We start from the raw sequence: 14165 nt of genomic DNA on the forward strand, positions 1-14165 counted from the left end.
TTCATTTAAACAACCTCTTATGATGTCTGACTCACTGTTTGAGCCTCTTCTCTTTCACCTTGTGTTTTATTGTCCATTTCCACTGAGGTATTTCATGTGGACTTTAGTGTTTCCTGTGAGTTACCAACTCAACTTTGAGCTTTAATTAAATGTGAATCCTTCATTACCTTTCATAGTCATTCTAATTTTCTAAGTCAATCTGCTGAACATTTTGCACTCAAAGGGTTTTTCTGACTCCCCTGTAAGTGTTTTGATCAAGTACCTGAGGTGAATTTAGTGATGAATGAGTGCTCTTTTGAGCTCTGCTTCATAGTGGCAGCACCTGCTGTCTTATAAGCTATCTAATGTGATAGAATGGAGCCTGGTGGCACCAAGAAAATCCTGTCAGCTGAGATGGGAAAGAGCACATTGCAGTGTCCCTGTGGCCACTGTTAAACCCCTGTGAGGTCAACATTATATAGTGGGGTACTACTGGGCCACATGGAGAAATGACTGCATACCCTTGTTATCTTTTGTTATTTTTTTTAATGTGAGTGAGAAGGTGTTTACTGGTGTTTGTTGGTTTAATAACCCTGATTGCAGTTTGCATCTCATATCTGTTGAGGATCATTTTCTGACTGTCAGTTACACAAAAAATACAAATACTGTGTACAAAAGAGGAGGAAACTTTTTGTTTCTTTTACAAGACATTATCATAGACATACACATTAACTAAGTGAAGATAGTCACATAGATTTAAAAAAACAAACAATACATTTTGACTGTTAATAAGTATGGATTGATAAAAGCATGTCATGTTATCAGTATATGGTCATAAACATTCATTTAACAGATACATTCTTCAAAGTCATGAGGCCATGTTTTAAATCAAGGAAGCTGCTGTGGTGATTTGGACTGCGTAAACCACCTGAGTGTACTGCATTACAAAGCATCTATATACAAATTATAGCAAAGATCTTTTCGACAAGGCTCTTTACAAATCACTTTACAAAATGTACCACTTTTACATTTCCACCTGTTGCGTTATCTTACGCAAGCTCAAAGGAAAATCTATTTTAAAACTTTCTTATACATTGTTGTAGCACTTCGTCAGACTGGAGAACATTTAAAATCACTTTACATGCCATAATCTGTTGCTTAATCACCCATGAAGACTTTATATCTTCCAGGCTTTAGTAAATTCTTAAACGAGAAAAAGAAGACATATATTATACAATTTACATCGTGTGAGAGCTCACTTCTCTCGTTTGTCAGTGGAAAACCATGTCTCCTAAAGATAACTGTGAAGCCATGGGGTAGCTTACAGTGGAGGCTACTTCTATAGAAGCAGGACAAGTGAAAATGAATGTTTTCATCGCCATAAATATGGCTGCAAAAAAGCATGATTGCTATTGGTAAATTAGACAAATTTATAATGATGTTTTTTGTTTACAGCCACAGCAAAAGATAGCATTGTATGTTTAATCAGTGCAACATATGTAACTATAGCTGATGACTGAAAACATGTGGATAACACTGCTGGAAAATGGTGCACAGTTGACATGGCCCAGAAAGTGACTGCTAACATGTTTATTTATACATTAACAGACAGCTTTCTTTGTGTATGCACCAGACCTAAACTTGCAGAGTCAAAAGACCTATAAGAACCTTTTGCGATGCCTCCTTATAGGACCCCCCCCCACACACACACACACACCCCAATACACATTTCTGATGATCCTACAGATTAAACAGTGCTGATCATTTAACAGTGAAATACATTCAACAAGATCAGAGACTGATACATATTTTGGAAATATAAATTGTCTCACGATCACAAAAAAATAAGCAAAGGCTGTGCAGCACAAAGATTCACAAGAATATTCACAGGGACTGTTGACTCACCCCATTGATCCCAAACACAACATGGATTTGAATATAAAAGTGGCCACTGGGAATTCTGACAACTTATAACAGTAACCCACAACATCTTCATATAACGTGACTAAAAGCATACCCAAAAGCATGACACTTGGCCTGCAAAGCACATGCAAAAATCTCTTCCACACACATGCACATACACACTGCACCTCTGCCCCCATCTTAATGAGTACAGAGCAGTGCCACAAATTCTACAGTGCTTTCTTTGTCATCCAGAATATAAATGCAGTATAAGGCATTTGTAGATGTGCGTGACATTTATATGTGAGCACACAGGCGTGCCTGTCTGTTTTTGATTGATATCCTGTAAGTATTTCAGGCCAGTGACTTTTGCACTTCACCAGTTTTGCTTTTTAATTGTTTTCTATGAATAGTGTGTGGCACTTGCTGAAATAACCGAACAAGACAAGTAACTGAGCAAATTGTGTTTAAAAGAAAGGTGTTTTATGCATGTTGAGCGTTTATGGCTCTTGCTTTTTTAATCATCCTTTTTGATTCCAGTCAAATAAAGGCAAGTGCTCACCACAATTTTGCATCGCTCTGACAGAAATTATGGCCTTTACGTGAGTATTGTGAATAGCTTTATTCATTACGCCAGCCATTTAGGCCATGCATTCAAAAGCTGATTGTAGACTCTGTCCAGCCGTTTGAGCCATCTCCCTTCACAGTGCTCGCTGTGCGACCCCGTGGCGGCAGGCTGTCGGTCAGGCCGAAGAGGCGCGCCGCTGCACCCCGGTATTTCCACGACATGGTGTTATAGAGGATGGGATTGATGGCAGCACTCAAGTAAAAGAGAACCACTGACACCAAGCTACAGTACTCGGATAACAACGACAGCAACGGTGAAGGAGCATCCAGAGAGCGGAACTGCAAGTAGCGACCCACATGGAAAGGCAACCAACACAGGACAAAGGCCAGCACAACAACCACTTTTGGAAGAAGAAAACAGACATAAAAAGGGGCAGGGGTTAGTCAAAGGAGGTGCTGATTAACCTTTTCTACCTAATGTATATATATATTTATTCGGAAATTTGAACTGATATCACTTTATATGAACACAATTTAAAGGCCTAAGGTGTCTTTCATGTGTCGACAACTCAAACTCTAATCATCTAAGAACTTCAGAATTTTTGCATAATTTGCGCGTTCTGGAAACTTACCCAGCATCTTTATGGTCTGCCTGTTGCTCTTATCCCTGTGAGACACGCGGTTGCTCATGTTCGTCTCTCGGTGCCTTTGCCACAGCCGACGGCCTATCAGGCTGTAGAGCACTGTCAGACAGAACACGGGCATGAAGAAGAAAACGGAGCTCAGCCACACCATGGCCCCCATTAGACCTGATTGCACAGCATAGTGCGTCATCTTACACTCTCGGGTGTCCTCAGTCTCCAGGAATAAGTTAGTCTCATTCATCCACGAACTGAAGTTTAGTGGCCCCATCGTGTCCTGCTCTACTCCCACCATGACAAACACAGGGCCTGCGCTCAAAAGGGACACTGTCCATAACAGACAAATCAAGGCTCGTACGCGCCTTTTGGTTACCAGAGCCTTGGCGCGCAATGGGAAACAGATCGCCAGGTAGCGCTCTACTGACAGGGCGGTGATGCTGAGGATGGTGGAGTAAGTGCTTGATTCTGACACAAACTGAAAGAGTTTGCAGAGCGCGTCTCCAAAGCGCCAGGGCCTGTATCTCCACATGCGGTAGAGGTCAAGTGGCATGCAAAGGAAAATGAGTAGATCGGATACCGCCATGCTGCACAGGTACAGATTGGTGGTCGTGCGCATGTCCCGGTACTTGCTGACCACCAAAATGGTCATAACATTCCCGGCCACCCCTATCAGAAACAGCAGTGTGCAGGCGACGGTGATGGCCGTTAGGAGAGGAATTGAATAATAATTGAGAGGGGGCGGGGAAGGGTCAGCTTTGCTTATGGTATTGTTGGTCTCCTCCCAGGTGCAGTTACGGTGGAGGCACTCCAGTTGGCTGGGCCAGGAGGGCATTGTTGCCTCTGGGTTATTCTCCCGGCCGCACCTGACCCTGACTGCTGATGTCACCCTGGATCTGGGACTCCTCATGCCCCTCGATGCCGCACTCACCTGCGTTATTCATTGTTTGATTTCCGGAGTTAAGAAAAACGTGTAACGGAGGAGATCAGGCGTGAACACAAGTAATATCCTTAGTGGTGCAAGCAATCCTGTGTAGCCTAACACTTCTTTACTTTGAAGATCAAACACGAAATGGGCGGTGTTGAATAGACTATAACAGAAATATGAGGCCATCTCAGATCGATCCGAATTATCCACTCCATCTTCATAACCCACACTAAAGTGTTCCAAAAGTACCTGAAGAGTAGGAGTGATGGTTACAAAATGCATTACATCCGGATATTCGCAAGCTATAAATCGCCAGCCGAAATTTTTGGGGATGTGTAATCCAATAAAAACGGATATGACAGAAAATAAAAACAGATCTAGTATTTAAAAATCTAATATTTAAGCGCATCTTATCTTCTCCATCTTTTAAAAAATATATTTGTGAAACCCACCAGAAGCCTGAGGTCCTTCATGCGCTAAGAAGTCCCAAAGAGTCCTCAGCAGCAGCAAGTCCCCGCGTTTGCACAAAATAAAAAGCAAAATATTGGATCGCTTGACGAGTTGCATCTGGCAGCATGTGATGGTGAGTCAGACTCAGGGTCATAATGATGCGGCAGCAGCAGCAGAAAACATCTGTCCTGCAAATGACAGTGGCGCTCAAACTCAGCCAAACACAAACGGACAAATAACAACTAGCGTGAAAACAATCACTGTCTGACGGAAGGGAGACAGTTTAATAAAACTCACAAACACCACGAAAGAACGATGCATTGTCAATAGAATAATAAATCTAAGAGTCCAAATGGTCAAAGAAGAAATATCAGTCAAGACCGATGAAAAAATCCACCTTAACACCAGACTTCTGTTCTGCTCCTGTAGTTATGGTGCATATCCAGTGTGTGTATCATGATTCGCGGTGCGCAAAACATCTTACCCAAGTGAAGTCTGTGGTGGTCTGCTCTGAGTGCGATGCTACAACACCACCTACCGGTACTGTTACAGTGATTTGTAGCGGTTTCAGCATTTTAAGCAATCATGCCTTTTGTGTTTACTACCAGCCAATGAGAAAGAGTATTCCTCATTAGCAATTGGAGAATAATTCGACTCTCTCTGTTTTATGATGTGATGGACCGAGAAGACAAGGAAAGTCAGGCTCAGGTTTAAGTCCATAAAAACAAACTTGGTTAAATTATACAAAAAAAAAAAAAAATCTAAATATTGGGCCCATAAAAGAGGTCAAAGATACAGAACTCTACTCAAAAGCTGGCAACAAATACTGACCTACCTAAATGACACAAAAGGGAAACTTCAATAGTGGCTGATCAGCCCACAAAGACACAAAAGGGGTTAGAACGCACAAAAACCTAACTGAAACTAACATAATAAATTCCATTTCCCACCCATGATCCAGAGTTGTCGTGTGATCCAATTTTCAAGTATCCATAAAGGCTTGCTCCGCCCATTTTCCACCTCTTAGCTCATCAAACAAGGGCCTGGAAGCAGCAGCTGCTGAGGTCTCAAATTGTCATACGCCCTAGAAATATGGTTTATAATTCAATTACCCCTTTGCGCAAAGCAAAAAAAGACACTTAAAACGTGCCATTTGCTCACTATAGGAAGAATATTTATTCAGACAGATTAAAATTGTGACACAGTGTAATGTGGTTAGGGTTGCCAATTACCTATTTAACTTTCACAATATATCATATGTTGCCCTAAGAACTGGCACGATAATTAGCCATTCTGCCTTAAATTAAAATACAAAAAACAAAAACGCAGGTAACACTAACAGAATAAATAATATCCCCACGATCTTGTGCATTTTCAGATTTCCATGAAAAATATACCCCCTGATGTGTTCAGTGCTGTATAAACATTCTCTAGTTTGGACAACAATGTACATTATACCATTTCCCACAACGAAATAACACCTATTTCTTCAATGAAAAGTTCAGAATCTAAGAAGACATGAATTTGAATAAACATGTGTTACTTTACAACAATCTCACCTACAAACCTACTTTGCATAATAATTTAAAGCTTATACTTAATTGCTACTGCTTAAATGGTTAAGAAAATAGATGGATAGATAAATAAATAATATTTCTCAGTTTACTATATTCAGTTAAATAGGAAACAAGTAATTTGCAAACCATTGCATTCTGTCTTTATTTACAGAACTAATTTACAACTTGGGGTTGTAGATCAGTGGAAGTATAATATACACTATGAATGGACTTTAAGTTCCCAATTTACATTTGTGTAAGGAACCAAAATGACCTTCAAACTTGTGGGGCTTGTCACAAAAAGCCCAACAACATAACTTCCCCTTCACCATGTGATAATTTCTGGGCACGTTCAGGCATCTCTGCTCTACTAACTAACAATGGAGTGTGTAAGTCAGCAGTATAAGAAATGCAGTGAGTGAATGTATGTGTGCAAACACCCACAAAGGTGGATGGAAGGCAGACCAATCACCACAGGGTAGTTTTTATAGAATGGCCCCGGCCCCGTTGAACTGGTTGGTATAAACTAATTACATAATTACTCTATTAGGGTAGGTTAGGATTGCCTCGATAAGAATGAGAAGCTTATCACCATTTTTAATGACACATAATTAAGATATATCAGATTATTTTCCCGTTGTCTTAAGCGAAAACAAAAATAAAATAGCAAAAATCACACCTTTGACTGGCAGCATAGTTCTGTTCTTCCTGCACGGATGAGATTCTCATGTTTCAATTGCTGTTATCTCTCTGCCCTTTGCTCAGTGCTTACCAGCCGACACCGTTTATGACCACTGAATTATGATGTGTGTGTGTTTAGGCGAGGAGACGAAGCCGGTTAGTTAGAAATGACTTGAGAAAGACTGATCTTGTTGTCGTTAGCTTTCGGGACAGCCGTGCTTTGAAGGTCTCCGGTATGTATCTGTCATCATTTGATGTAGAGGTGTGTACAGACCATTGGATGCGTGTGTTTACACATGCAAGTGTGTATTTGTACAATGGTCTAAAGCACGACTTTAGACATTTGTACTGCACAGTCAAACGTCGTGGTTTGGTGTGCCCATAACAACTGAAGTAATGCCAAATAACAGACTGACTCACTATTTACATGCACAAAATTGAATTGTTTCTAAGACAACACGAGTTAACAGCAAGACTGGTTATATTACCTGTTATGTCATGTTTCTATTTTAGTGTCGGGATCGATTTAATTTCTCAGATACGTTTCTTTTTAGTAATGTTGAAATGTGTGTTATTTATTTAGAAAAAGACAGTTCTCATCTATTTTTATTTGAAAATGAAACACATTTATCATCCTTCATGTGTCAAGTGCACGTGGTAAATGTGGTAAAGGTTTGTGGTTACATTTTTATCTGCGATGTTAACTGAGAAAGTGTTTCCAGGGTGTGGTCGATTTAAGGTTGAAGTCCCTATCAAACCCATAATATACACTCTAGGGCTGTGCTTGGCCTGCACAGGGGTGCAGTACATCAATTATTCCACTGGATGGAAGAAGAGATCGCTTTCCTTTTAGTGTGAAGGCAAAATATACGGAGTATAATTTGTATTTATACACCAAGTTTAAGTGAAGACACAGCCAAATCAAATGCTTAACTATTTTTGTTTTTTTTTCTTCTTCTTATTTTTAAATATTTAGTATAAGACCCAAGTGACATATGCAATGATACACAGACAGATGAGCTATAAATAATGGAAAGCAAGAAAAATAAACAAATAACCGAGAATGAGTAAAAGTGAGAAGTGATGAGATAATAGGCAGAGTCAGTGTCAAAGAATTTCCCAAGTGTACTCCTCCTACTTCAGCACAAGTCCAGCACTATCTTTTATCCAATGAGAAAAGGCTATGGGAAGAGTCTCTTTTTGTGATTGGCCTAGAGTTTGTGTGACCCATCCCTTCCTGAGGAGTTGGAGAGAGTTCACTGTTAGTTTTTTCCCAGCCACACTTACAGAAGTGCAGACTAGAAGGAGCTGTCTGCTGCCACCGCCGCTGCTGCTGTGCAATTCTTTGTCTGCTTAGGCGTCTTAGTTGCTTTAGTTTTGCCCAACATTGAGTAAAGCCAGGTGGATCAGACTAAGCAACATGTGGACTGCACGTCCACAGAAAGAGCAGGTTGGTAATGTGTCCCTCTGACTCTGTGTTTGTTTCTGTGTCTGCTCTGTTCTATTTGCGTCCAGGGGCTTTGGGAGATATGTGCCTGTGACACTCTTTGGTTTTGGGTTATCACTGGAATCATGGACAAGAAATGTACAGTGGATTATACTGGAGTACTGCTGAATAAGTTGGATTAGTTCTTTCTGAGCTGCAGCAGAGCAAATACGTGGTTAATGTGCATTTGACTGTTTCTGTTCCTTGTCACAAAATTATACATGCTGTATTAAGCTTTAGTCACAAGTCAAGTGTAAAATGTAAAGAGTGGGTGCTATAGTGAGGTGTGAAGATGAATTTCCTGATCTTTTTGTTGTTTACTTTGTACCACTGTAATGCTGTGACAAATAATGTTTTACCTGTTGCATAAGACTTCACAGGTGTGCGTGTGTGCATGTTTTTTTTTTCCTGCTGTTCGCCCATAGAAAACCAGCCCCCTCCCCTCTGCAGTTCTTCTGTTGTCTTTGCAACAGATGCACTGGATACTGACCTCTGGCATTCAATAGTCTTTTGCACAGGCATGACCTCAATACTTTTTGTTGTGATGCCAGCATAATTAAACAGTAAACTTTATTACTGTTATTCGTGCCTGAGGCTTTAAATGCATGCGTTTAAGTTTATCGACCTAAGTCTATGTGTTTTCTTATTTGTTATTAAGTATTTGTGTAAGAAAAATACTGAGCTGAAGATTTCTTGGCTATGATCTTTGCTATAACCACCCACCATTCTTTTAAAGTAAAAAAGTAGCATAATAAGTTTTGCATCATTGCAGTTTGCTGCTTAGAAGGGACAGAGGGGATCAGTGTTGTTAGCAAGGCTCTCAGATTTAGTACTATAAATTAAATCCAGATGTGAACTTCTGGCTGGCTTGTGTCCTGCCAGACAATGTGCCACCATCAAAAAGCCCACAAATATTCTTTTGGGCTTTCCAACTATGATTTAAAATATATCTATATGTATAATTAAGGCATTATAGAGTATATTCTTTTCCAAATTCTTATACGGAACACAGTTTTTCATTGACTTTTCAGCAGCATATCTGTAGACGAGCTATTTCAGTGTATTTGAAATGAACCAGGAGACCAACCTGTCGCTGCTGTTCTCCACGGTGTACATTTCCCCGCGTTCACTGGGCCATTTGACACTCATACTACATCATACAGTACAGCATATCTGCACCTCAGATGTTTGCATTCATATTGTGTCTGTTTTTGAACATAGTGCTTTCTTTTTCAGACACTAAATTATATTTTGCATGCACCAACCCTTCAATTCAAGAACTCAGAGATCCTCTATACTTTTTTCCTACCACTGTAATCATGACTCACTTCAGTGGTCTGGCGCAAGTTAAACTTAAGTAGTTTCCAGGCTCGGTCTTGGCCACACTGGTTGAGCCGAATCAGGCTTGGCTGAAACGGAGAGAGGGAGCAGTTCTCTCACTCCCTCAGTACAATGACGCCTTGTGTTACCATCAGCTGAACGACACTCTGGCAATGATGACGATTGCTCGCTCTCTTTTTCTGGCATCTACTGTATGTCTTGCTTTCTCTGCCGCTCTGACCATCCCAATCCCCCTATCCATGGTGTGAAGGATTAGATAATAGGCAGCTTTAGTGTGGGCAGAGAAAAAGAGGTGTCACAGACCTCTCTCATTGCTTCCCTCCCTCCCTTCTTTTCTCTATCTTTGTACCATCTGCGCCACGAGGAGCTTGGCACTGCTCAGTCTATAAATGCCAGGCTACATTTATGCTACCTTTGTTGCGCTGCTATATACGTACCATGGCGTGTATCAGCGAGCGTGACTTGTAGTCTCTAATGCAAAGATGCCGTTTACATGTATTGTATGTTTAAAAAGGTTTCAGTCATTCACTGTGTTTGCCACAGCACTTCGTAAATGTCAGACTGGCTATCGCACAGGAATCCAGGATAGATGGTACATTTCACAAACTACCTATTTTTCCTCACACTTAATGGATAATCAGTGACAGCACCTCTGCTGAGGTTGACATGTTCAGTCCGCCTCCAGTGTTCCTTTCAATGATTTGACACTTTAAAACATGTATTGCAAGCAGATTTATTATAGAGGGAGAAAAGTAGGAGTACTGGATGCCAATTTAAGGTGGACAAATATGCTGAGGTCAACTGGTAGAAATGTGTTTTTAAGTAGTGCTTTTGGATTCAAGAAGCAGCTCTGAAAATGAATTTGTTTATCAACGCATATATGAAGACATCAGAGTCTGTTTTAGAGGTGATTAAGAAAAGTTTTTACAGTAAATCTGTAAATAAGCAGTGATGATCGTAGTCATAGAGTTGGTTATTGTGTCAAAAACATATAATCAGCGTGTGTCATATGTCATATCTTAGTCTGCCTGAGTAGGTGATTTCCCACAATCTCCAATCTGTTTGAAGCTAGATAATACACTGATGTTTTTATACTGATTAATTTTATTTATTTATTGTAATCTACAAAACAATAATCTGTTTTCTACCACAATGCAATGGCACAGACCATAAATGGTAAATGCGTCTAAACAAAAGCTTGAATAGCAACTTTTATTCATTTTTAATTTCATGTTGCTCAGAAATCTTCATGAGTACAACAAAAATGTGCAAAAATGATATCATGATGATATTAATCTTTTTTTAATTTGGTAGACATTAGATGAATGTGTTGATTGCACTGAGCGTAATTAGTGAATGTGTCAGAGAGAAGTGGTACACTGTATTTTTGTCTTTTGATGTCTTTAGCAGTTTCTGGTATGAACCTTGAATGTGGCTGCCCTGAAAAGACAGTGTAATGGTTTTATATTGTCTTTGCTTGACCTATAATGTAAACAAAAGTGCAGTTAAGAGTCACTAATGCAAGTACCGGTCGCTGTTGTTTAATGATCTATTATTAAAGCATCTTTTTGCTTCTTCAAAGCTGTTAGACAACTTAAAAGGTGATGACTTTGAGATACAGTGGAGAAGTGAAAGCATGAGATTTTAGAACTGGTGCATGAAATCTCCTTTGATGGTTTAAAAAAAGTGTTTGTGTTGCACACTTAAGTCCCTTTTGCCACCAGGATGCCCTGAAGCAGCAGAATATTTTCCTTTTAGTATATTTGAACAGACGGCTCTGTTCAAAATGTTTAGGATTTGGTTTAAGCTTCATGCCGGGAAGACAACCAATTTCCCAGAAGTAACCACTGCAGTGCAAGTTCCCACCCAAAACAGCAAGTTGCTGTGTAAATTAGAATCATGTTTCCAGATGTGAGCCACCTTAGAAAACAAGGTCTCGCTGCTTTCTGTTTCTTTTATAAGAACTTATGCACTGTATAGACCTCAAAACAGTTTTTGAACATCACCTTTCCATCATTGTAATCTGAAAAGGGCACTCAACACGATTTGCTCCAAAGTATCTTGTGTCATTATTTGTAGTTATATGTAAAAGGCAAGTAAGTATCTATGTTGATTTGTCTTTCTGCAAAATATTAGGAGTGAGCCAAACTTTTAGCTGCAAAATATACACAACTTCTTGGCTGAACTTGATTTGGGACACTAGCAGCCACGGAACTGAACTGGGATGCAGATATATATTTTTTTTCTGGGTGCAGATACACATCCGCTGTGACCGTGTCTTCCTTCCCATGTGTCTCTCGTGGGTCGTTGCACTGTTACAGGAACAGGGCTGCTAGAGGCTCTGGTGCAAAAACGCTCATAAATATCTCAATTTTGCTTGTTATAAAACCACAGAGAGAAGTAAGTCATCGATTCGTATATTTGAGCAAACTTTATGGGACCAAATTAGGGATTGTAAATGCAACGTGTGCACGCAGTAGAGAAAAATGAGCCATTGTTGCTCTGTGAATGAATCAATAGTGCAGTATTGATAACGGATTAAATAGTTAACTATTAGTACCACTTTCTCATAATGCCCTTTCAGTTTGTAGCTTATCGATTTATTAATGTTAATAAATTATTAATGTAACTATTATGGTATTTATTGAACATGAATCTGCTGCCGCTGGCCATTTAGCTTGGTTTGTCAGAACCATGCGTCATCTTGGCTGCCTTTTAGCTAGAGTAGTAACCTCTCCAAGTCTCAGCTTGAAATTGGTCATTAGACGTGGCGGCGTTGGTAGTGTTGGATAGAGGCACTTATAAAAAGGCAAACTGTCATGCATGTAACACCTCTGTGGATCATTACGACTGACTCGAGTGTGGCATCACGTCTCTAATAACAAGTGTATTTTCCCCCCAAAAATGTCCAATTATTTATTTCACACAACTGGGAAGAATTTTGCTGTATGTTGGTTCAGATGCTCTGCAGTCCTTTTCCAGAAGGTGAGACAAATTCTTCATTGGAGAACTTTATCTGACGAACATAGTATTACAGACCAAGCAAGCTGCAGCTGACAATCCCACATAGCAGACGGGTCTGGCCCAGATCTGATGTCAAGCCAGCACTGCTGGCTGACTTCTGGCATGGTAAGTGGTATGTCATCCAGATATGGGCCAGGCCTGGGAATGATGGCACTGTTTATGTGATGGCGTGCCACATCTGGCCCGATTGTGGTTTGGTTTTTGTGGCCCAGGCTCATTGAAAACAAGTCTGGGCTGGATCTGGCATCAAGTTGGCACTTCTGACTGACTGGTGTCATGGCAGGGTGTATGTCAACCAGATGTGGGTCAGGTCTCGCAATGATGCCATTATTTATGTTCCTATTTTAGTTAGAAGACCCAAATGCCATGTTGCAAACTATACTGCTATGGTAGCCAACGTTTCAAATGCAGGTTTGACAGGTTTGTAAGTGTACACTTTATCCAGAACCTAGTGAGGATTTACTCATGTTTAGCACTGGGTGGCTGTATCTCAGGAGGTAGAGCAGGTCACCTACTGATCGGAAGGTTAGTGGTTCGATCCCTGGCTCCTCCAGTCTGCATGTCAAGTATCTTTGAGGAAGATACTAACCCAAGTTGCTTTCCGATGCATCCATCAGAGTATGAATGTAGTTAGGAAGCGCTCAGTTTAGAGTAAGTAATTGGGTGAAGGTGGCTTTCAGTACTCCAGGAGAGTAGAGAAGTGGTATATAATAATCAATCCATTCACTGTCTGAACAGAGTTTTGTCATGTTACTTTTGAACTATTATGTTCCAGCAGCAGTATTATTTGATATATTGTTAATTATAAATTATATAAATTATTCAATTCAAAATAAATTTGCTGCATTGCCTTTGTTGGGACATTTTTAATCTATGCTAAATAAGGCACGGTTTAGCATGTAATACAGTTATTACATGGCCGTGATTAAGGTTCACATTAGGCTGGCATCTGGGTCCAGAGCAGAAACTGTTCTGGGTCAGCACAGGACCACCAGTGTGTCTGCAACTGGCCTTGTGCTGGCCCATGTGTGGGCCACCTGTGGCAAACCTGATCTGAACCACCAAAGGGCCGTCATTCTTTGCAGTATGTGGGCCATGTGTAAGCACATTGTGTGGGCCAGATCTGGGCCATACCAGTTTTGCTATCTGGGATATACACGTATATCACAAAATCTTTAGTTAAAAATTACTTTAAATTTCACATCCCCAGTAATGGATTTAGCCCTTTTTAGAATGCAAGACAGCCGATTCCTGCATGGCAAGTAAAGCGATATGTATTTAATGACTTTGTGTCACATGGTGAGAGATTAAATTTCCCATGTGTCTCATTGAAAAGATTGATGAGCAGCCACTTTACTTGTAATTCCTCTTTTTTTTCTGACTCTCTGACACACTCCCACTAATTGACATTTAAGAGGGATGCTAGCACACGAAGGGAGAGGCGGGTGCGCTTCTGTTGATATTTATATATAAGCAGCTCTAGCTGCTCAAGCTATCACCATGACAACAGGACAGGAAGCAGGAAGTAGGCAATTTTTTATTACAATGGAGTAGAGAGATAACTCTCAGGTTGCATATTGTAGACACAGATAACACAGACTGTGCTTTTTACA

At 40.3% G+C, this 14165-nt stretch overlaps 2 protein-coding genes across 6 annotated transcripts in view; one reads left to right on the plus strand and one right to left on the minus strand.

The window, feature by feature from the left end:
- Positions 1 to 508: 508 nt before the first annotated feature.
- Positions 509 to 4964, minus strand: ghsra (growth hormone secretagogue receptor a). Of its 4 annotated transcripts, none has more exons than XM_039602948.1 (3): positions 4949 to 4964; positions 3081 to 4652; positions 509 to 2849 (listed from the first exon to the last, which is right to left on the minus strand). In XM_039602948.1, exons 2-3 carry the CDS (start codon positions 3994 to 3996, stop codon positions 2536 to 2538), a joined length of 1230 nt encoding a protein of 409 aa, XP_039458882.1. In that variant the 5' UTR covers positions 3997 to 4652; positions 4949 to 4964; the 3' UTR covers positions 509 to 2535. The 4 variants fall into 4 exon arrangements, with proteins under 4 accessions (XP_039458882.1, XP_039458881.1, XP_039458883.1 ...); XM_039602947.1 differs by having other exon boundaries at positions 4862 to 4960; XM_039602949.1 differs by lacking the exon at positions 4949 to 4964 and having other exon boundaries at positions 3081 to 3191; positions 3288 to 4925.
- Positions 4965 to 6866: 1902 nt separating this feature from the next.
- The window catches only part of pld1a (phospholipase D1a), a 32612-nt gene continuing 25313 nt past the window's right edge, over positions 6867 to 14165 (plus strand). Inside the window, exon 1 of one of the 2 annotated variants that reach the window (XM_039603430.1) lies at positions 6867 to 6934. The gene's annotated coding sequence lies outside the window, so the exon portion shown is untranslated. Of the gene's footprint in view, positions 6935 to 7987; positions 8152 to 14165 lie in introns of those variants that run through there. The other variant, XM_031736978.2, reaches the window with a different exon arrangement.

This window comes from Oreochromis aureus, linkage group 19 (genome assembly GCF_013358895.1).
Source record: "Oreochromis aureus strain Israel breed Guangdong linkage group 19, ZZ_aureus, whole genome shotgun sequence".
NCBI lineage: Eukaryota > Metazoa > Chordata > Actinopteri > Cichliformes > Cichlidae > Oreochromis > Oreochromis aureus.